General features: G+C 38.6%; 1 protein-coding gene across 1 annotated transcript; it reads right to left on the minus strand.

Annotated features, from left to right (window-relative positions):
* Positions 1-1,619: 1,619 nt before the first annotated feature.
* Positions 1,620-19,525, minus strand: LOC311051660 (receptor-type tyrosine-protein phosphatase H-like; the record flags this gene model as incomplete). Its single annotated transcript, XM_084066243.1, has 14 exons — positions 1,620-1,631; positions 1,834-1,911; positions 3,214-3,349; positions 4,324-4,484; positions 5,819-5,926; positions 7,518-7,652; positions 8,742-8,815; positions 10,145-10,270; positions 14,304-14,591; positions 15,918-16,154; positions 16,323-16,571; positions 16,849-17,115; positions 17,235-17,513; positions 19,507-19,525. The coding sequence occupies 14 exons, from the start codon at positions 19,523-19,525 to the stop codon at positions 1,620-1,622; spliced, it is 2,169 nt and encodes a 722-aa protein (XP_083922369.1).
* Positions 19,526-24,648: the final 5,123 nt, after the last annotated feature.

The raw sequence follows: 24,648 nt of genomic DNA on the forward strand, positions 1-24,648 counted from the left end.
ATGCTTCCTTCAGTGCATGAGACTGACCTTCTTGTCGCCTGACGGGGGAGTTTCCCTGGTTGGACGTAGCGCGTGGAAGGAACACGTTATTCCAACCAGTTCCTTTCCCCTCCATCAGGCGCCCCGGCTGTCATGGGGGAGGCGGTATAGTAACCAGGATTACTACATGTTTTTGTGAGGGTATTAACTACCCTGGCAGACACGGGGAGAACATGCAAACTCCACACAGAGTGGGCCCTTTCACCAACCCCACTTAGGGTATGGGCGCTGATGACGCGGAGGAGAAGACACGCCCCCAGCACCCACAGCGTCCCCGGCGGGAATCGAACCCAGGACCTTCTTGCTGTGAGTAACTGAGTATTTCTACATTGCAGTATTGATACTTTTATTTATTGCAGTATTGATAATTTTATTTTAAGTAAAAAAGTGGAGTTTAAGGGTATAAGGATAACTGCTTTATACCCTGAAGAAGGCAGTTACCTGCCGGAACGTTGGTTTCTTTTTACTCTGCGTCCAAAAATGGCTACCAGTGCACGCCGGCCACCTTCTTGTCTCTTGAAGACTACTACTTAGCACATGATGACATAACATCAGCAGCACAGCTGGAATAGCTCACTAAGTTATAGTGTTAGTATTGAAAAATATAGAATAAACTGTAAAAAGTGTTTTTAATATTATGTAGACGTCATGTAGCAATACACATTCTTTTACTTGCAGTCGGTGAGGATAATGTTTTTTCACGTGCATTCTGGGAATTTTCTTGGGAGCTGAACTTCAAAGCTGGTTTCAAAGCCATTTTAAATATCAACCGCATACTCCCTCCTACTATTTGGATAGCATGTTTTTTCAAAATGCTGCAAATAATCTGCACGGCTTTGTAGAGCCGTTTTACACAATATATTATGTACATTATTTATAGACACCCTCAATGTGTCTGTGTAAGGAAGTAGCCTTGGGAACCAATTGTTCCCGAGCCATGGTGTGTACGGAGATAATCTTGCAAACCGCTGGACAGATACTGTATCAGTGCCAAACGTTGTACGAACACTGCCAGTAGGCCACGGAAGTATGTTTAACTGAAATGTATGAATAGACAGAATGTTTCATCTCCAAAGTTTGACCAAAATGTTTTTTTTTTTGGTTATTTATTTATTATTTATTTGCACAATTTACATTTCTTTGTAAATAAAGGAAAAGGCAATAGTCTAAATGGAGCCGAAAGTGCTGTGATTTCCCTGAGTGTATATACTGTACACATACATTCTGTAAAGCTAAACCCTTTCATAACATATCATAGAATATTTAGAATATACGAATTATATGATGATACTTACAAAAGCAATAGTTACAATAGTTTATACAGATGTGAATTCAGAATCAGAATCAGCCTTATTGTCACATCACAGGTTTACAGAAGTAAAACTCGTTTTTGTGCATAGTTCCCATCGTATCGTTATTTCCATAGAAAAAAGGGGGAAGAAGAGGGAGGGGGGATCAAACCAGAGAACAAAAACAAACAAACAGGTTATCTACATCTTTACACATAATACCTGAGATAAGATATAAATGTGCATGAGCATAGCAGCAGGTGTATACTGTGCATGATATACTTATGGACGTCAGTTAAGGTTCTAGACAATCAGAATAGAAAGACAAAAGTCAGTGTGTTGTACATCAGATTAAGGTGCAAAATCTTTACATTATAGTTGAATTGGTACTATATCTGAATGCAGACTTAATATTACTTAACCATCAAACATTTCTGTTGGTCGATCGATGAAACTCTCTGAGTGCTGCTGCATTTTCATATACATGTATACATGTATCATATACAGGATCTGCGTCCTCATATACGTGTAGGTTTGACTCCAGGAAATTCAAGATGCATCGGTGCAGGAATGCATACTGAGACTGAAAGTAAGAATAGACCTGAGTTACTGGAATTCTTGCTTAGGCTTCACCTAGCTGGGCATCAGTGTTGATTTCGTCGACTAAAACTATGACAAAAAATGTTCGTCGACTACCTTTTTTCACTGACGAAAACTAAATAAAAACAAAATAAAACGAAGCTACGATGACTAAAACTAAGACTAAATATATTGACAATTTCGTCAACAAATAAAAACTAGACTAAAATGACTAGTGGAGAAGAGATAATTTTATTTTTGGTTGCGCTCGGGTGTTGCTCTCTGAAAGTAGCAGATCTACAAGCTCACAACGCGTCGCAGCGCGACGCGTTGTGAGCTTGTAGATCTGCTACGACATCAAGGCACCGCCAACATACATTTTAGTCGACTAAATCAACTGTAGATTCAGTCGACTATAATCTTATGATATTTAGTCGACTAAAACTAGACTAACAGTAAAACATTTCAGATGACTAAAATGTGACTAAAACTAAATGGAATTTTATTCAAAAGACTATGACTAAAACTAAATCAAAATGTGTTGTCAAAATCAACACTACTGGGCATCAAGTGTATATATATGCTCAAGGTATGTGTTGATGAATCAACACATACAGTACAGCATTGGGCTGAAGTGGCTTTGCCTGAAGCACACATCGCCATTTGGAACTGAAACATTCATGTTAACCTTAGGGCTGGGCAATTAACCGAAAATATATTTAAAAAACGATATTGAGAGCTAATAACTTAATATTGCACATAGATTAATTGATGAATTGAGAAGCAGGTTTTTAAATATGTCTTTTTCATAATCGACTAAATTGATGAGGCATATTAACCATTTAACCTTGTAACATACGTCATTTGTACAATGGGGCGTACAAGAAAATAGCTGATCTACAAGCTCACAACGTGCTTGTAGATCTGCTATTTTCAATAAAAAGCTAATTCATTAATCGTAATTGAGGGAACAGTTTGAAATAATTGTGATACTTATATTAAGTCATATCGCACAGCCTTATGTTAATCACTTGAATCCCTATTATTTTTCTCTCTTTTTTCCAGGGACAATGCACATTAATCAACATTTCAGTTTTCACACCAATGTAAATGAGCCAGTGTTGGCAAAGACTTCATTTTCATCTGTTTGTTTCATCTGTAGTCCCTGAGCTGGTTGTTAAACCTGGTGTTCTATAACTATCAAGACACAACATAGACCTATCAATACAATTCTTGGGGGAATATTTGCCCAGAAAGGTTGTTTTACTTAAGTAAGGGTAAAGGGTCTTAGTGGTTAAAGCCTTACCTCTGTCTGCACCATGTATGGCCGACTCAGTCTCATCTTGTGAACAAAGGAAGCTACGCCCACCTTTCCCTCCTGCTCAATCTGCTGGAGTAGCACATCCAGGGCAATAATGGTACCGGTCCTCCCCACTCCAGCACTGACAGAGAGACAGAAAGACTTGTATTTGTTTATCCAGAGCAGGGGTGATGCAACTTTGATGATGGACAGGGCCACTATATTTCCACACTCACTCCAGAGGAACACATTGCATATTGTAAATGTCGGGCAGAAACCTCTTGTCTCCATATTTTAACTGAGCCATTCTATGTCACACAAAAGTAGCAAAAATAGCCGATCTACAAGCTCAAAACGCACCGCGGCGCATTTTGAGCTTGTAGATCGGCTATTGTGCTACTTTTGAATTGGAATCCTGATTTGTTTATTTTTTACAATTTTTTTTTAATTGGAATCCTCAAGAGTAACATTTTTATTTAATTTCAAATGCATTTAGTTATGTTAACTTTTTGAACTTAAATATATTATATATTATTATAAATACATTGGACATAAAGAAGACAATATAATTGTAATACTAGTCATTAAGCTACTCATATAGACTGAAGTAATTAAAGCGGGTCATGTTTGCACGTTTGTAATTGTAAACAGCTGAAATCAATAACATATCAGTATTCCGATATTAACCTGCGGGCCGAATGTGGCCCCCGGGCCGCCAGTGACCCATGTATGATCCAGAGCTTGGATCAGTTTACCAGGTGGACTTCTTCCACTGACTAAAGATTATTTACTAGATGTTTTGCGAATGTTGGGGTGGGCCGGACTTATTTCCAAAATGTATTTAACATATTTAGCGTTATGAGAGGGCCAAATTACACATTGGTACCGTTTTTCACATTTGCATTTCCAGAATTTAAAATGATCTCTTGTCCTGTCTTTAAACTCACTAAACGTTAGCTTAGTATTAGTTATATGTCTAGAAGTTACATTTGTATACATAAGGGCTAACATTGCATTGCAATGTTATAGGCTCCTTGTCCTGAGTTGCTGGTCTTCTGGGGAAATGATGGCTATGCATGCCCTCAACAGGAATATCAGTCTTGTAGTGTACAGTACCTGCTGTGAACCACGGTCGGTGCCTCGGCCCCCTCGTTCTCTATGTGCTGCCTGACCAGCCCCCTGAACTGGATCAGAGCTTCTATTCCCTCTGGGACTCCATGGTCCGGCCAGGCTGTGAAGTGGAATTGTTTCACTGTGCGTTCCTCTGAGGTTTGCGTCTGTGAGGAAGAATCCCACACACACATTCACAAGTTCCTGTTTAATGCTACCACGGCAATAACGGCAGTATCAGATTAACCCGACTCCGCCAAATAGAAGAAGCTTAATTGCTTCGCACGCACATTTGTTTCACAGCCAGCGGAATAAAGTGGCAAAACAATAGTGGTGGGAAAAAAAGGTCATTTCAGTGAACGAACGATTTCATTCACGTTCACGGCAATGATTCGTTCAAACGATTCGTTCACGTTCTCGTTCAGTAGCGCTATTTTCTAGCGTTCAAAATGTACTCGAGTAAAAGTACAAAAGTATTGGCATCAAAATAATATACTTAACGAACCAAAAGTAAAAGTACTAACATATTTGAAAATAGCCGATCTACAAGTTCACAACGCGTCGCGACGCGTTGTGAGCTTGTAGATCTGCTATTTTCAAATAGCCTAGGTATAAAATAGGGGCTAAAGTGGTTAATGTATGTTTTATAATGTGTGTAAAACACCATCGCGGGAGCGTCTTTTTTTTACATCGCACGTGAACGTAACAGTTTCAGAAAGTGAACGAGCTTGTTCACGTTCGCGGCAATGAACTAGTTCTTTTGAATGAATCGATCATGAACGACACATCACTACAAAACAAGTCCATGCATTATATTTTATATATTTTTTAAAGATTTATTTTGGGCTTTTTATGCCTTTTATTATGGATAGGACAGCAGGTTGACAGGAAATGGGGAGAGAGATGGGGAGTGACATACAGCAAAGGCCATCGGGATCGGGACGTGAAACCGCAACGCGTTATCAGGCTACATTGTAGCCTATAGGTGCCTGGACCGACACGCCAGCGGACAGCAGATGTTTGCAACTTTCATTTATTCCAGTGGTTTTCAACCTTTTTCATGCCAAGGACCCCTAAATTGATATATATTTGGCCGCGGCCCCCCATTTGAAAATGTTTTGTGCCAGGGACCCCCAGAAGCAAAGATATCAGTTCATTTTCGCTTTAAAATATATAAATATTCAAAGATATGCACACTTTTTCAAGGTTTTTCAAAAGTAGCAGATCTACAAGCTCATAGCGCGGCACTGTGCCGCGCTATGAGCTTGTAGATCTGCTATTTTTGAATAGCCAAAGCTAAGTGGTTAAAAGTGATTGTGACGCTATTAACTCATTTTGCTGGGGACCCCCTGGTACTCCCTCAAGGACCACTGGTGGTCCCCGGACCACTGGCTGAAAACCACTGATTTATTCTGTTTGGACATGGAGATGTGTAGTAATAGCATAATTATTTGTGTCATAACGTCACAATCTGCTCAATAGTGTTTGAGATGTCTCTTACATGTTTCACTCCAAATTCTCTGAGTGTCCAGTGGGTTTCCCTGGCCTCAGAATTGATGGTGACCAAGAAGTCTCCGTATCGGCAAGCAGTGGAATGCAGTGGCCAGTACTGGTCAGGAGAGAGGGACATGTTGAAAACAGAATAAAGTAGAAACTTTATTGTCCACTGTGGCTTCACTGTAGCCTGTGGTAAACCATCCCGGTCACATGAATTCATATTATCATGTGTCTTCTGCAGACCGGCCTGGCCACAAGCGCCAGTGGCGTGCACAGACATTTTGAGGGGCAGGTGCTCAAGTAAATTATACTTTTTTTTGATTACTTGGTCTGCTCTTTTTTTCCCTCTACACCTATACCTCTTTGCCAAAAATAGCCGATCTACAAGCTCACAACGCCTCGCAGTGCGAGGTGTTGTGGGCTTGTAGATCTGCTATTTTTGGCTAAAGTTCTCCTCAGAAAAGGGATGCTAGGTTTCGAGTGGTTATGGTAAAAAGAAAAATCATATCACATAAAGATTTGGCGGACCCCCTGTAGTAACTCTGAGGACCCCCTAGGGGTCCCGGACGCCCTGTTGAAGACCCCTGCTGTAAACTGAAGAAAAAAAAAACTTTTTTTTCTTCTTTTTTTCAAAAGGGCACTTCTGGTCAAGAAGGCAAAAGGCAGGTGCTCTAGCACCACTAGAGTATCTGTGCACGTCCCTGACAAGCGCTGGGTGGGCGCTTTGCAGAAACCAAAAAGTGGAATAGCCAATCAGCGCTTGGGGCCAGACCGGGATGGTTTACTAGGCTTCACTGTGGTAGACTTCAAAAAGCACAATGCGCAATATTGAATATAAATATGATAATGCTGACACTGTTGTTCAGCACTGTTCATTTCATCTGGGTGAACAAACAGAAAAATGGGGGTTTCATCATCATCTTTTAACGTTATGTTTAATATATATTGATTTGAAGATTTTGAATTATGCTTTTACACCTAAATCTAAATCAACATCTAAATGATCTGTACATTGTTGTTGATGCTTTTAGGACTATTACAGTATAACAAGTGACATCGATGTTGATTAAAAAAAAGTCAAAAACACTCCTTAAATGATCTAAAACCAAAAAAATCTGAAAATAAAGCCATTAACAACAAATACATGGCTCTGATAATGTCATGTATTGATGGCGGTATATTACCCATTACCCATATTACGCATTAGCAACGTATCTATTCTATACAACAGCAAGGCCAGTTGCACTTATTTAAACATTCCATATCAGCTATACAACATAGGGGCGGCAGTGGCCGGTAGAGCAGCCGGATGGCAACCACAAGGTTCCCAGTGCCTTGCATGGTTTCTTGTGTGTGTGTGTGTGTGTGTGTGTGTGTGTGTGTGTGTGTGTGTGTGTGTGTGTGTGTGTGTGTGTGTGTGTGTGTGTGTGTGTGTGTGTGTGAATGGGTGTGTGAGTGAATGTGTGAGTGAATGTGTGTGTGAATGGGTGTGTGTGTGTGTGTGTGTGTGTGCGCGTGCGTGTGAATGGGTGAATGTAATGCACAATCTATGTAAAGCGCTTTGGATAAAAGCGCTGTATAAATGCACCATTTACCATTTATACAACATGAGCACAAATTATGTTCAATGGATTATTGTGAGTTTTTCTTTTACTTTCTTGATATAAATGTGACAGCACTATCTGACATTCCTGAAAACTCACCTCTCCCGCCTCAGTGTGGTTGGTTAGCATGACCACGCCCTTTACACTTTGCTCCCAGATCATCCTCCAGAAGTCATTGACTGTAGCGGGTAGAGGCCCCTGAGCAGCAATGTACTGTCTGGTATTGCCATAACCCTAAGAACAGAGAACATCAAAATAAGTAATATGCACACATTAATGCGGTCGGGCCGAAATCTTGTACTGTAGCCTACAGTGTATGTCCAAAACTGTTAATTTTCAGAAAATGAAAAAGAAAGAAAAACGCTCCAATGGAGTAGTTATTATTTAGTCACAAGCGCTTGTTAATACTTTTTATTATGAAACCCACTTTTATGTTCCGAAACAGTGAAAACTGCATATTTATAAGCTACCAACGCAGCGCGATGCAATGCATTGCAAGCTTGTAGATTGGTTATTGAAGTATAAAATGGGGCATTCATTTATGGGAAAAAATAAAACATAAAAAGATGAAATATGGAGATGCAAGGTTTCTGCCCGACAGCGTCAGTAATGTGTAGAATGCGAGCGTACACTATATTAGTGGTCATTTACTGACAAACTGCAGTTCAACTTATTGACCATATTCACACGCTGGTCATTATGCTCTTTCGTCATACTCTGGATGGAAAACCCCATCTTACTGGCAAATTGGCCGATGTGAATAATAGTAAATAGGCACATTTTAACTCATGGAACATTTGCTCTCTTCCTGAGAAACAACTGGGAGTAAGATTTTGCCACAAGCTGCCCAGGGACACTTCACTTTTAGAGAGCTTATACGGTTAGGCTAACACAGGGGTCTTCAACCTTTTCAGGCCAAGGACCCGCTAACTGAGAGAGAGATGAAGCAGGGACCCCCACTATATATTACATAAAATTGTGTTGCAGATTAAAGCTTTTCATAGATGTTGGATTCATGTTAATGTGTATTTTCTGACATTTAACGACTTAAACCATCAATACTTAGTAAACTTTCACTCTGTACTCTTTTTTTCTGTCTGCTCTTTTTTCCCTCTTTGCCGAAAATAGCCGATCTACAAGCTCACAACGCCTCGCAGTTGTCCTTAGAATAGGGATGCTAGGGTTCAAGTGGTTAATGTAAAAAACAATGATCCTATCACACAGAGATTTGGCGGACCCCCTGTAGCAACTCTGAGGACCCCCTAGGGGTCCCGGACCCCCTGTTGAAGACCCCTGGGCTAACAGATATGAAGTTGCACCTACAGGCATATAACAGGCATTAATGTAGTCAGAGTCATGTTGATTATATGTTGATAGCTTCACCCGAGACCAGTCATCTAGAATGAGAAACGAATAATTTGGTTTAACCACAGTCCAGCATTGTATTGTGGGACAAATTAGGAATTATAGGCTGTGTGCAGTTCAGTGGTGGAAAAAGTACTCAAATTCTTTACTTAAGTAAAAGTCCAGAATTCAAAATGTACTTGAGTAAAAGTACAAAAGTATTGGCATCAAAATGTACTTAAAGCTCAGCGAGCTTGTAGATCAGCTATTTTCAAATAGCCTATGTATAAAATAGGCTAAAGTGGTTAATGTATGATTTATAATGTATTATTACACGGCTTGGTTGAATGCTCGATTCTGATTGGTCAGTCATCGGTCATTATTTCTGGATAATGACCGATGAGCTCTATAACGGACCGCTGTGTAATCAGAGACTCAGAACACCTGCTCATGTCAACCTGTGCTGCTTGGTTATATGCTTTATCCAACATGACAGCCATGTAAACAAACAAACAATGTCATTTACAACTAAACGTTGCTCTCAAGAATGTTTTTGAAAACATTTGAAGTGAGAAATAGACAATGCAATAACCGAGAAGTCATTCTATTTGATCCACTGCGCTTCCTTGTTTATCGTGGCACAACAACGGGGGAATACCAAAACGCTCGCCCCAAAACACAGTCGCCCCGGGGCAAATCCGGCGGTATTACAGGCAAATCGGCAGTAAATAGAATGGGGGGCGAGTGTGTTTTGGGGCGAGTTTTTTTCCATTTCGTCATTTGTTTTTGCGAGGCGAACTTGTCCGCCCAGCCCAATACTTATGGAATACTTTCATTGCCGTAAGCAAGGAAATACTTCGTTTTGTTGTTACTTTTAGGTAAATGTATTTATGTATTTATTAAGTAGCCGTGTAATAAGCGGGATAATGCATGGGGAGGTAGTCATTATTGAAATTTAAAGCCCTTCAGGGCGATTAACCACCTCGGCTGCGCCTCGTGGTTAATCGCCCTGTCGGGCTTTAAATTTCAATAATGACTACCTCCCCATGCATTATTCTTGCATAATTTATATCTGCAAAGTAACTAGTAACTAAAGTTCTCAAATAATTGTAGTGGAGTAAAAGTTCAATATTTGCCTCTGAGATGTAGTGGAGTAGAAGTAAAAGTATTGGACATTTGAAATACTCAAGTAAAGTACAAATAACTCAAAATTGTACTTAAGTACAGTACTTAAGTAAATGTACTTAGTTACTTTCCACCACTGGTGCAGTTAAATAGCATAATCCACTACTTGGTTACATGGCTAGTCACTTTTAAAACCAGACAAAAACTTCATAGCTGCTGATAGAATGAAGTAGCAAGCCTTCATGTGGCCGACTTACATGGCAGCACATTGGTGAAGCGATTCTTTGGCTTGTTCTCTGGGAACTCTGCTGTTTTGTGTGTCTGCTTCGTTCCCACTGGAGAGAAGCCCTGCATGAAAATAAGAATTAGAATAGCATGTGAATCTACAATCAACACACAAAAAACTGGTCAACTGTATATCCCGACAGCAATATGTACACATGAAAGAAACACAGTCAGCAAACAGAGTCACCTGTATTATATTACATTGTCCAGTACCTCATATTCCTTGATGAAGGCTCTGTCTTCATCCCTACTCATTTCATAGAAGTAATCCGGAAACTTCCCCACAGGAATATCTCTGGAAAAACAATATTTTTTTTTGTGTGAATTTGTATCCCTGACTTACATAGGCTTTTTTCTGCTTTTGTGTTTTCCACCACATTGCAAGTGGGTAACACTTTATAATAACTACACACTATAAAGCATTAGTTAAGCATTAGCAAATGCTTAATTCATCATGAACTCATCATTAGTAAAGCATTATTCTTACATTACTAAGCATTAGTAAACACAGTTATAAATGGTTCAACTATACAGTATTAAGCATTAGTTAACTATTAGTGAAATACTTAATTCATCATTAATTCATCATTTGTATAGCATTATTCATTACGTTACTAAGCATTAGTAAACAGTTATAAACCTTTCAACTATACACAATTTACAATTAGTTACGCATTAGTAAGTACTTAAGTCATCATGAATTCATCACTTATATAGCATTAATAAGCGTTTGTAAACACATTTGTAATCGTTATATTTCCCATTGATAACCTAATCGGTAATGTGCTTAATAACTGTATTCTCATACTTTATAAGTGATAGATTCACCATTTATAAATAGGTATTATATCAATTTGTGCCTAATCTATCATTTAGCTGGGGACCCCCTGGAACTCCCTCAAGGACCCCGGACCCCACTTTGAGAACCAATGGTTTAGATGGATGTAAAATATGTATTTGCTGAGTTTTGACACATTTGCATTTGGCACTGTGATCCACTTTATTCAGCCACAAGATTGCAGATTGTTTATTTTCGTACAGTACAAGACCTTATTTATGTAGCCCTGATGGAAAAACCCTAGGTCTAAAGTCCTGTTTATTTGCTTAAAGTAAGCAGTCAAATGGAAATCATTTAATAGTTCAATATCTGCTAAAGTAAAACATTAAACGTGTCTAATTCATTTATATTAAAAAACGTTTATCATTTAGTTGTCCATAATCTAAGCCTAAAGCAAAACTTTAAAAGGTTGGTTTAATTCATATTAAAAGGCTAAGTAAATATTCCTTCAGAGGGTGTTATTTTACACTTGTTTGTCATGTTAAAATGTTCACTCTGGTTTGAATGATTGTCATTGGTTATGGGGCGGGACATCCAAGTTGATGGACATGGAGAGCTGTGTGGAGAGAGGGGAGGAGTCAGAAAAAAGGGGGAGAAGAAGGAGGAAGTGAGTGAGAGTGGAATGGAAGAGAAAAACGTTTATTCAGTGCAATTTATGTTTTAAAAATAATCGTTTTTGTAAAAATGCATCTGTGCTAGTCAAGAGTATTGACAGGAGTCATATTCAGGTGTTCAGTGATTAATAGCAAGACAGAGTGGAAAGCTATTATTCAGCACTACATTTGGCTTTGTTTGCTAAATAGCTAACTGTAGTCAAGGACTAGCATTCATCATTAGCCTGTTTACTGGCTAGCAGCTACTGGACTCAAAGACTGTCATCCTTGCTGGGGTGTGTTGGAATGCTGGACTGTGAGCTCTGGGTTGTCTGATGAAGAAGTGGTTCTGCTAGTTGTGGATCCATCATCATTGTCATCTCTTCAGCTTCTCTCCTGTAAGTGACTGTGTTGCTCTCCCACTGAAGAGGTAGTCTTGGATGCCCCACCATACCCTAGCCTCATCCTGACATCTTTGCCAACCCTTCAGCTGCTGTAAGTGACTGTATTGCTCTCCTAGTGAAGAGGTAGTCTTTACTGCTGCTCAAGTATCACCAAACAGGCCTGCAACGTTTGTTATTTTGTGTGGGTGTGTGTGTGTGTGTGTGTGTGTGTGTGTGTGTGTGTGTGTGTGTGTGTGTGTGTGTGTGTGTGTGTGTGTGTGTGTGTGTGTGTGTGTGTGTGTGTGTGTGGGCCCACAAATGTAATGGTATCTGATTTAATGGTATTTGTGTTCTTTTGTGTTGAGGTGTGTACAGAGTTAGTAGGAGGTTATCAGGTTAGAGTAGTATTAATTAGAAATAGGGAAGGTTTTAGTTCTAAAACTATTTAATTTGAGGGTTTTGGGTTTTACAAACCATACTATACCATAGGTTTATTTTTGTTTCAAAGTCATTACATTTTTAGTAATACAGGCTTAAAAGGTTCATTATTTTAAGTGTATTACAAGTCCAATTTATTAGTATTAAGAATTGTTGATGCCTATTTGTGTTCGTTCATTGTTTTTTTTTCATTGTTATTTAATCCTTTATTGTCAGTGTTGGGTACACAAATTAAATTCTAACAATTCAAGTAAAGGATGTTAAAATATACATGCAGTGTCTGGAAATAATTATTTACAGGTTGTAGTGATTGAATTTCATTACACACTATGGAGTTTGAGTAAAGGTAAAACTTTAACTTAGGACGTTAAGAACTCAGAACGTCCCATCTTTGGTACTCTGGTTAATACAGGCAGGGGTGGGGCGCTACATTTATTTTTTCAGCTATGTTTACTTGTGAATAGTATTGCAGTTTTTTTTTTTTTTTTCATACAGTACAAACATGTTTATTTTATTATGACTCTGCAAGGGCCATGTTCTGTCTGTCTCGGTGTCGTTTGTTGCAATAAATATTTACATTTGCTATATCACTGCTTCTATCTCATTTATAAATGCTTTATAAGGCATAGATAGTCCTCACTTTACATAGGCTCACGCTATATAATTTGTAAATGCTTTATAAGGCATAGATAGTCCTCACTTTACATGGGCTCACGCAAAATACTTAACTAACAAGTAGTAACTACCTTAATAAATCATTTATTGAGTATGAATAAGTGTTTATAAAACATGTATTAATACACTCACTAACCATGTACAAATGTTCACATAAATATGCATAAAAGTGGCTTGTATATGGTGCTTACTTAGACTTTATAAATGATCCTATGAACCATTAACAACTCATAAATAACTGGTTTGTAAATTGATATAATACCTATTTATAAATGGTGAATCTATCATTTATAAAGTATGAGAATACAGTTATTAAGCACATTACCGATTAGGTTATCAATGGGCAATACAACGATTACAAATGTGTTTACAAACGCTTATTAATGCTATATAAGTGATGAATTCATGATTACTTAAGTACTTACTAATGCGTAACTAATTGTAAATTGTGTATAGTTGAAAGGTTTATAACTGTGTTTACTAATGCTTAGTAACGTAATGAATAATGCTATACAAATGATGAATTAATGATGAATTAAGTATTTCACTAATAGTTAACTAATGCTTAATAGTGTATAGTTGAACCATTTATAACTGTGTTTACTAATGCTTAGTAATGTAAGAATAATGCTTTACTAATGATGAGTTCATGATGAATTAAGCATTTACTAATGCTTAACTAATGCTTTATAGTGTGTAGTTATTATAAAGTGTTACCTGCAAGGGTAGTTCCTCATACAGTACATATACATACTTGTATTTGACACTAGATAGTTTGGAACTGCCCACGTAGGATTCCCTCCTGCCAGGGGGAAAGAAACAATATGAATGAACCATTTATTTAGGGGTCACCTATTCTCTCAGAGTATATTTGAGGTGGGTTTTCTATTTATTTTTTATTATCTATGAAGAACTGTTATTAACCTGAAAATATCTGGTTTCCGGCGCCAAATGAAGACAGCCAAACAAACCAGGAGACAGAATAGCAGCACGGCCAGCACAGATCCTGCTATGACCCCTAGAAGTAAAAAAAACTTGGTTTAAGGGTGCTCTGTGTTGAGATTGACATCAAATGCTAAGTTGTTCTACTTCATTCATCTAATTCAGAAATTACAAACGATAAAGTGAGGGTGTGATTTTGGTCTGACGTTTAACTGATGACAGAAAGTAAATGTTTATGTAATGCAATAAGTCCATCACGCACCTCCTGGAGGATAAGTAGTGGAGCAAGTAGTCTCGGCGACTTTACTCCGCAAGAACCCTGACTCTGTGGACTGCACTGCGATCACTGCAGACACTTTGTAAGTCTTGGCAGGCTGTAACCCAGGAATAATTGCTGTCAACGCGCCGTTCTGTCCCACAGTGTAGCGAGTTTCTTTTCCTGTCACATTCACCTCCACGTGGGTCCACAGCCCGTCCGGCACAGCCCAGCTCAGATGAATAGCATAAGCAGCAGCCCCTTGGACACAGTGTACTTGTATATCTGGGGGAACTGAACAAAACAAGTCGACTGTCTATAGGCTCAGTAACGTCTAATACAGCGATTCTCTATACAAACCAACAGTGGTGGAGTATTTTTTAATTCATTTTAAGCATTTACTTAATTACTGTAGTTAAGTAACATTTGTAGGTATTTGTACTTTACTTGAGTATTTCCAGTTTTCAATACTTAAGCTTCTACTCCTCTACATTTCGGATCCAAATATTGTACTTTTACTCCACTACATTTATTTGAAAACTTTAGTTACTAGTTACTGTGTAGATTTTGATTATTTCAAAACATACATTACCCACTTCAGCCCTATTTACATTTCGGCCATTTGAAAATAGCCGATCTACAAGCTCACAATGCATCGCATCGCGACGCATTGTGAGCTTTTAGATCTGCTATTTTCAAAAGATTTGTATACATTTGAAAACTTGAAATGGGACATTCTGCATAATGAGTACTTTTACATTTTGATGCCAATATTTTTGTACTTTTACTCAAGTACATTTTGAATTCCGGACTATTACTTGTAATGGGGTATTTCTCTAGTGCAGTATTGATACTTTTACTTAAAGGGCAAGACCACTTTGGTAGATTTTTGGGTTGTGTAGTTACCTTGCCATGATGTAACTCCAAAGGTGGGCAAGAAATAAAAAATAATTGCTCCATTGATTAGAAATTGATAATTCAAAATATGCTCCTCATTGACTTACATTATATGGTAAAACTGCTCTCAAAGTCACTCTTTTAGGACAAAAACGAACGCAAACAAAGTTGATTCAGACGATATAGAACATCACCAAACCCAGTACTGTTTTTTTTTTAAATAAAAATGTCAAATTCCTGTTGATTTTGCCATTTTTGATAAGTAGAAAACCCGGACTGGATCGGCGGATCCGGATCCAGATCTTCATAATAGTAAAATCAACAGGAAGTTGACATTTTTATTAAAAAAACAAACAGTACTGGGTTTGGTGATGCTCTATATTGTCTGAATCAGCTATGTTTGGGTTAATTTATGTGCTAAAAGAGTGACTTTGAGAGCTGTTTTACCGTACAATGTAAGTCAATGAGGAGCATATTTTGAATTATCAATTTCTAATCAATGGAGCAATTATTTTTGATTTATTGTCCACCTTTGGAGTTACATCATGGCAAGGTAACTACACAACCCAAACCTCTACCAAAGTGGTCTTACCCTTTAAGTAAAAAAATGTGAGTACTTCTTCCACCACTGCAAAACCAAATGAATTACATAATCAACTGTTTTGGTTATCATTATGCATAATCAAAATCATGATTAATTTGATATTTTAGAGTTAGACTCACATATGGTTAGGTTGTGTTCACACTGTAGAAGTGGTTCTGAAAGCCCCCCCTTTTTGTACCATAGAGACACCCCATAGGTAGAGCCAGGGTACAGGTCAGTAAAGGACACAGTGCCACCTCCTGGACTGTGATGCGTTCTTGATCCATTAGTGGCGTTTCCATATGAGAATACACCGTCGACCTTCGCATGGATTGCTGAGTTGCTAAAACTCCAAGGTGATTTGGCACAGTCTATAACTATAAAGAGTGGATTAAAAAAAATGTGTACATGTACTAAGACTTGAACTGATAACCATCTACTGTGAACACGAGACATTCAGAGTAATCCTTTCACGCCTAAACAAAGCGCTAGTCGCAACATAATCAATATCATGTATTATGTAAAAAGAATTAAGGGCACTATACCTGTGACTGTGACATCTTTAAAGCCACTGCTATTGACCGTGTTGAACACAGTGTAGAGAGTGTAAGGATATTCTGTTCCAGGCTTGAGAGGCTCGACTGTGTATGTCACATTTGAGGACTGATCGTATATGGGTGTACTGCGCCCGTTAATGTCTAGTATGTAAGTGGTATGTTCATGGACCTTATTCCACTGCAGGGTCACACCGGTCAAAAAGCGTTTTGTGGTGACAACGCGTACATTTGAGGGAGCTGGTGGAGAAGAAGGAAAGTCTGCACTCATTACCTGAACAACAGTAATCACAAGCTTTCAATTGACTTTCATCTGTATATGGCTGCGGAACCCCATTTGAAAATACCGTGTGCCAGGGACCCCCCCCCCCCCGAAGGGAAGCTATGTCAACATTGTTCGAATATAGCAGATCTACAAGCCCCTGGATGGCCCTTTTCTTTAGATCTCACACGTGTTATTATTTGTAGCCTATTATTTGTAGCCTATATCAGAAGTCAAGTATCCAGAGTCACTTACCAGTTACAGCTGTAAAGGGATGTCCAGTGCTGGTGGTATAACTGAACAGGGTGAAGAGGATGAAGTTATATACAGACCCACTGTAGAGGGGTGCGACCACATGCTGTAATGATGTTAGTCCCTCTTCCCCAGTGATGGTGCACATGTAATTCACACCATGATCATCGTATTGTAACTGGTATGTCAGAATGTTCTTCACTGTGCTCCATTCCAGAGTTATACTGGTCTCATTCTGTAACACCATCACTTTATGTACATTTTCTGGAACTGATGAGAGATTATTATATTAAGAAAGATGGGAATTTATAAAAAGCAGTTGGTTAAATAATGCAATTTCTGTCATATGAACAGTGTATATAAGCCTAATCTGTCCCATGGTCACTTACCTGTAACAGCTGTAAAGTTAAATCCAGAGCTAGTGACGTTAGCAGACACAGTGAAGAGGGTGAAGACATATGTAGTCCCACTAGTGAGACATGAGACCACATGGCGAATTCGTGTCATTCCTGCTGATCCATTGACTACTTCATCCTTGATGGTGTTGGTGTTACCACTTTCAAAATATATGATCCTGTATGTTGTAATGTTATTCACTGTGCTCCATTCCAGAGTTATACTGGTCTCATTCTGCTGTAACACCGTCACACTAAGTACATCTTCAGGAGCTGATAAAGAGATATGGGATTTTTTTTAGTGATCATCATTATACAGCAGGCTAGGACATGATTATGACATTTTAATTATGATGTTCGAAGCAAAACAAAAAAGAAAGACAGATGCAGTTCTAATTGCAGACAGGAATTAGAAATATCTGTCTGAAGTGTTAATGTGAATTATTTAAATCCTGTGTTTTTGTTTGGTTTTTGCCTTTGCAGAATTCATTGCAATGCTTTAAACATTTTTCTAAGGCCTGGACCTCTGGCGTAGTGGTCCAGGCACCTATGTTCCAAAGTAGCCTGACAGCGTGGCACGGGTTCGAGTCCCAATCCCGGCGACCTTTGCTGCATGTCACTCCCATCTCTCTTCCCATTTCCTGTCAGCCTACTATCCTATCCTATCAATAAAGCCGAAAAAAATCTTTTTAAAAAAAAGACATGTTGGCTATTTGAAAATAGCCGATTTACAAGCTCACAACCGCAACTACCATTATTTACAAGCAACTTTACAGAAAAACATGCCCAATGTGGCTTATAATAAGCAGACCTGGCAACACTGCAGAAAGGGAGAGAGGAGAGTGTATTACGATTGCATTGGGGATAATGGCTTGCGCATTCTTCTCTTAAAGGCAATGGCATCTGGCACAGTGATTGGTTTTATTATTGTAACACCCAAACCACACATATGCATAATGTAACGGGTAGTGCAGGTGATTTGCGGGTAAGGCAGGTGTCCCAAAATAGCAACTTTTGCACGGGAACGCCCCTTGCGCACTCCTAAATCCTCAAATAGTGTGTTAGCCAGTATGGACAATTATAGAGCCCTAAATCTGTTTCATAATCACCTACCTGTAGCCTTTTCACATAACACCATTACATCATGCACATTTTCGGGATCTAGGAAAGAAATTGGCAATCATCATTAATGGACAGAAAACAAGTGGTGACAATATCTGAAAGAAGAAAGAATTCTGATTGACTGGAGTAGCCTCACCATTTCTAAACATTAAATCAAAACGTAAATTGGGGATAAGTGCCAGGCTGTAAAATGTTAAAAGTCCCCTTAATAATGACTTAATAGTCGATTCTGTATTACAAATTAAGGAAACCAAACATGATATTGTTTGGTTGCTACTATATATGTCTATGAAATTAATTCAAGGACCCCAACGGAAACTAGTCCGCAAGGACCTTTTTGGTCGGACCTTTTAGACAAAAGTATTATAAAGGCATATGTGTTGTTTTACATTCTTTACCCTAATAAAAATGTCAATCAATCAATCAATCAATCATATCACTACCCACACTGATACAGATACATCATGGTTGCTTACCAGGTTCTGCTTTTGTTGTGGTTGTCGCTGGTTGTGGCAGAGATGTTGTTTGTGATAGTGCTGTTGTTGTTGTGCTCTCCCACCTTTCATTGGCTTCAGTTTCACACAAAAAATCGAAGTATACAGTTTGTTAGGACACAAGAAAATATAAGTTCTCGTAACATAAAGGCTACATACTGTACATATTTAGCTTTTTTTATTTATTTTTGTTAAAAAGGTTAAAGTACTATATTCTGATAGTACTCATTGCTACAGAGCGTTTGTTCATTCACAGGGGTCTCTCCAGCTCTTTAGTAAACAAAATATAGTACATTTTCAGGTAGGTGACAAAATTTAAGCCAATCAGGAGAGAGAAAAAAATGAAAATGCATTTTCTGTTTAATAAAGAGCTGGAGAGACATGGGAGACTCCTTTTACTGAACAAACACTCCATAGTAATGAGTACTATCAGAATATAGAGCTCTTTAACACTTATTTTAACCAAAGTGAATCACTTACCCTAAATAAACATTGAGGATATTGATGTGAAATGTAGTTTGATAAGAAAATGGCACAGTGGTTTTCACACTCACACAGGCAGTATTTTCTTACAGATACTGCAGTGTCATTTCTCCTTTTTTCTGTTGTCAGTTAATAATAGCTATACTAAACCATGCCACGTGACTTACCCAAACTGATACCAACCATGCTTTATCAACAGGCCTGTCTCCCATAAACTGGTGCACACTGAATGAGTTACAATATGTATTGATGAGCCATTAACCACAATTCTGAATAATAATGTCTGATTTTTGTTTTTTGGCATTTACATTTTTTGTGTCTGCATTGATTTTTGTCTTTGTGTGATCCTGGCCTTAACCTCAACCTAATTTCATGAAGAAAAGTCCAGGTTTTGTGTTAGAGCCTAATGGTACGATTTACTTTATTTTATTTTGTACTGTTGTACTGTAATTACATTTTAGTGAGAACATACAGTATGTTGATAAAATGCGCTCATCTGCACAACAATGGCTTCTTGACCCCAACATATTTTAAGTTAAAATAACTTTCATGATCTAACGGATAAAGTCATGGAACAGTACACAGCAACACAATTACACACTATCTACATTAGACTATGCACAGAATGCATTATTTGAGACATATTTGAGACAAACTATTTTGTGTAATTATACATAGAACCAAATTAAGCATCCTACTTCAAACTGATGGTTCTCTCTTAGACCCTCTCTCTTTGAAAGATGGTTGGGATAAAGCTCAGACTATATGTTTTAAGAAAGGTTTCTTAAATTAGCATCTCAAGAAATGTTATCCATTACAGGCAGTGAAAGCATAATTACTAATATATTACATAAGATACATGTTTCTGTTTTCATGAAATATGTAATACAAAAGTTTCCTCTGTAAATAAACTACAGATTTTTGTGAAGGGTTTTTAGGATTTTTTAAAAGAACACATTTTCTTGGGGTTGGATTCAAATGGAACCAACATACGTACTAACATCCACTGACCATTCCTGTGATTTTTTAAATTAACGTTTTCTGAATTCTGAACAAAAAAAAGGAAAAATTCGCAATTTTTGTTTTGTTTTGGAAGGACGAAAATCACAAAAAATGAAATTCTATGTTGGATTCAAATTGAACCAACAAATTATACTAAGATCCCCAGCCCTAATTGTAACAACAATTATATTCTGCTGTTTTCCCTTTTCAAAATATGTGTACATCATCTTCATTGTCATTTGACAGCTATTGTTTTTAACTCATAACTGAACGCAAAACTATGCAATCCAACGACAATCAATGTAAGAGAAATAAAACTCACCAAAACATGACAGAGGCCAAGCAGCAAGGCAGCCAATTTCATTTTGTAAGATACAGACTTGCCGGTAGTCATTTTACATACTGTAGTTATTAAGCTATACTAGTACAAGCTTGCTGGCCTCCCTTTATTCGCTTCAACAAGAAACAATTCCAGGTTTCTACGGCTGCTCTAATCTAATTTATTGTTACTTCTCTTTTTCAGCCCAGTACAAACCACAGAGACCTTTGCCCCACCTGATACTTCCTTAGTAACGTTCATGGCCTGCCACTTGTCAAATGAATCTCAGCCCAGTAAAATTATCATATTAGTTGTGTCAACAAATGTATTGCTCTGACAAAGTGCAAGCTTGTAATTAGCTTTGTGACAAAATAAAGATAAGCATTTTCTAACATTTCAACGGGTCCTGAACGCGATTTAATATTTCTTAAGATAGTGTTACATTTATTTAAACTTACCAATACATTCTAGTTCCACCTTGCTGTGCAAATAATGTAAGAGAAAAATGCGTACTAACCCAAGCTGGTTTCTGGAAACGTGTCGAGTCCGGACTCCGGGGAGGCGGACAGTGGTTTGCGCAGACCGATATCCTCTCCCGAGCCAGAACCGGACCGATAGTTTCTTAGACTCGTAGGACCACTGATAAGTTAGGGAAAACCAGGAAAGTACGCTTTCAAAAAGGATTACCGTAAAAAGAAGTAACACGGAGTCAGTCTCAAATAATAATCATGTTTACTGGATTATTTGCACAGGAGAGACAAGGTGGTACAGCGTCAAAAATATTCTCTACTGGTAATACAAAATGTTCATCCATATAACAGACAGTTTATCTTTCATTAAGCCCACCCCACAATATAATATCAACATGAACAGGGGCAAAGGCTCATCTTGGTGGCAAGGTTAGCTGTGCTAAGGCATCATAGATAAACTGTAGCCACAACTTTCATGGGTAAGAAAGAGTAGGCCAGGGAGCAAGGACATCTTATCTTAGCAGTTACAGAACTGTCCCTTCTGAGCAAATACATCATACTTTATGCAATTATCCAAAGTGATACAATACAATAATCATACAATAATCATAATCTAATACATTATCGATGATAAATTATCCATCAACAGGAATCTGAGAGAAAGATGGAGGAAGGTAGATAATGAATGCAGAGAGAACTCATAATCATATGCTGCACTACTTTCATGGCTGTAGTTTGGTTCTTAATTTAGTTTGCATTATGTATATAATTTTATATTAATAGCTCCTAAACAAAAAATAAAGGTATTTGTTTTGTTCTCTTTTTTCTAAAATGCATGATTAAAATGTTCCCTTGATTAATCATTAACCTCCCCTTACTGCATGTAGAACTTTCACTGAATATCTATTTTGACTCCTGGCAGAGATATGAACTCTATTGACCACACTGCTGGCTTTATACAGTAAATTAAAACTTTTTTTATGAAAAAAAAAGTAATTTTGTCCAATCTGTATCTTTGTAATGTAATGTAATGTAATGTAGAGTATGTTAATACAATATAACTTATACAATTATGGGGGTTGTATTTAGTCTCCCTGCTCTTCTATTGAGACATTTAGATTGTGTCAAAGGTCATGTCTCACGTAGACACGGGATCTGACACGGATTTTGACCTGATGGTTAAGATTATATGTATCCCCTGAGCAAGCTGGCAGGCTCTATTAGCTCAATGGTAAAAATGTCAGCACATGCACAGTAAACCAGGTTCAAATCCGGGGTAGAAGAGGAAAGTTACAAAAGTTACGAAAGTTTTACGAAAGTTTTACGAAAGTTTTACGAAAGTTTTACGAAAGTGTGTGTGTGTGTGTGTGTGTGTGTGTGTGTGTGTGTGTGTGTGTGTGTGTGTGTGTGTGTGTGTGTGTGTGTGTGTGTGTGTGTGTGTGTGTGTGTGTGTGTGTGTGTGTGTGTGTGTGTGCGTGCGTGCGTGCGTGCGTGCGTGCGTGCGTGCGTGCGTGCGTGCGTGTTTGTTTGTGTGTGTGATCCAGAGGTACAATTTGACAGGAGATGCAGTTGGCCCTAAATGATGTGCATATTTTAAAGTAATAATGAGTATTGTGGGAAATCTCACCGGATTAGGTTTTAACTTTATTTGAGAATGAATCTCATCCAATGAAAATAAACGCTATGGAGGTGATTATGTTAAAATACTATATCAAGTATTTTTTATTTTATTTTAGGGTAAAACCAGCTGTCCTCCATCACTGACTCAAATCATAAGGTGACAGCAAACTTAGAAATGCTGCTTCACTACCTCCCACTAGGACAGTAGTTCTTAAATGTTTTAATTTCAAGAACCCCCATAACTCTACGAGTGAACTAAATGGAACCAAACTGACCCATAAGGGTCAGCAGCTGATTACATTAAGTAAATTCACACACCCGCTCTTTTCAGAACCAGGTCATCTTATCTTGTACCACATGTTGAAACTCTCAGACGGTCCTTGACTTTATTTAATGTCCCGCTTGCACATTAACTTTCCACTGGGCAAACCAATGTTGGTTTATCAGGTTTGTGGGTATATAAGGACATGAATTTGCCCAATATTCTGAGAGACTCTGTTTCAGAATGAAGGGCTGTGGGGCTGTGCTTGTTTTACTGTTCTGCCTGTCTGAGGCTGGGGCTCAGGGAGAGAGTGGATGGGTCAAGGAGATAGAGAGCCATGTTGAACCAGGTACCCTCTTGCAACCGGACCTCTGGGCTGAACTGAAATCAGTGAGAGACATGGTGCATAGCCTGGGAGCCACCGTGGTCGAACAGAGAGAGAAGCTGAGGAACGTGGAGGCCAGGGTGGCAGCCAGTGAGGGAGAAGCCAAGGAGCAGAGAGACATGGTGCAACGCCTGGAAGCTACCGTGGTCGAACAGAGAGAGAAGCTGAGGAGCATGGAGGGAGAAGCCAACGAGCAGAGGAACTTGGTGACTGATCTTCGGGTGGAGCTGAGTGTCACCAAAAATGAGATGGAAGGAATGGCAGAAGAAAATGCAGGTTAGGATGGTTAAGAGGCAATATATACTTCTTATAAATGGAGCTTGAAGGAGTTGTACAGGTCCAGGCTGAAATGTATGTTTAACATAAATGTCTCTGTGATATTTCTCAGAAATGGCTGTGAAATTGAGTGCTAGTGAAAGCAAGGTTAAAGCCCTTACGACCAGACTGGGTGTCAGCGAGGGCCAGGTGATGGACTTGAAGAAGGAAAGTGAAGGTAATTTGAACAGTCTGAGCGTGGGTAGAAGCAGGCAGTGTTTAAAAATGTTGTTACAAATGACACGTTTTGATCATGTAATTTACTGTATATTTGATCCCTATAATCCACATGGGAAAGTTTATCCACTCAAATGATACTGCATGAGTATTTATGATTGACTAATACTAATATTGTGTTGATTTCAGCCCATGGTGCTCAGCTATCTACCATACAAACAGAGCTAAGTGCAACTGAGAGCCAAGTAGAGGAACTGTGGAGTAAGTATATTTAGCAAACATTATAAATGGTGCATTTATATAGTGCTTTTATCCAAAGCACCTTACATTGACTTTAACCCATTCACACACACATTCATACACCAATGGCGGAGGAAACCATGCAAGGCACCAACCTGCTCATCGGGAGCAATTAGGGGTTCAACGTCTTGCTCAAGGACACTTCGACACTAACTCTAGGGGAGCGCCCTAGCCCGGAATCGAACTAGGAACCTTGCGGTTTTCAAGTTCACTCTACCCGGCCACTCTACCCCTGAGCCACTGCCGCACCACCCTATGCACCCCGCCCTATGTTCTAAAATGAAGACTGAAGACTAAAAATGCATAGAAGACATATTTGAAACTACAAATCTAGTGAAGTTAAGCATCCCAATTCTCTGACAAACAATAGCAGATCTACAAGCTCACAACACGCCTCAATGTGACATATTGCGAGCTTGCAGATCTGCTATTTTTAGCCGTGAGATTTGGTGTAGATGC

The sequence above is a fragment of the Gymnoscopelus microlampas genome (genome assembly GCF_963454915.1).
Source record: "Gymnoscopelus microlampas genome assembly, chromosome: 9".
Taxonomy (NCBI): domain Eukaryota; kingdom Metazoa; phylum Chordata; class Actinopteri; order Myctophiformes; family Myctophidae; genus Gymnoscopelus; species Gymnoscopelus microlampas.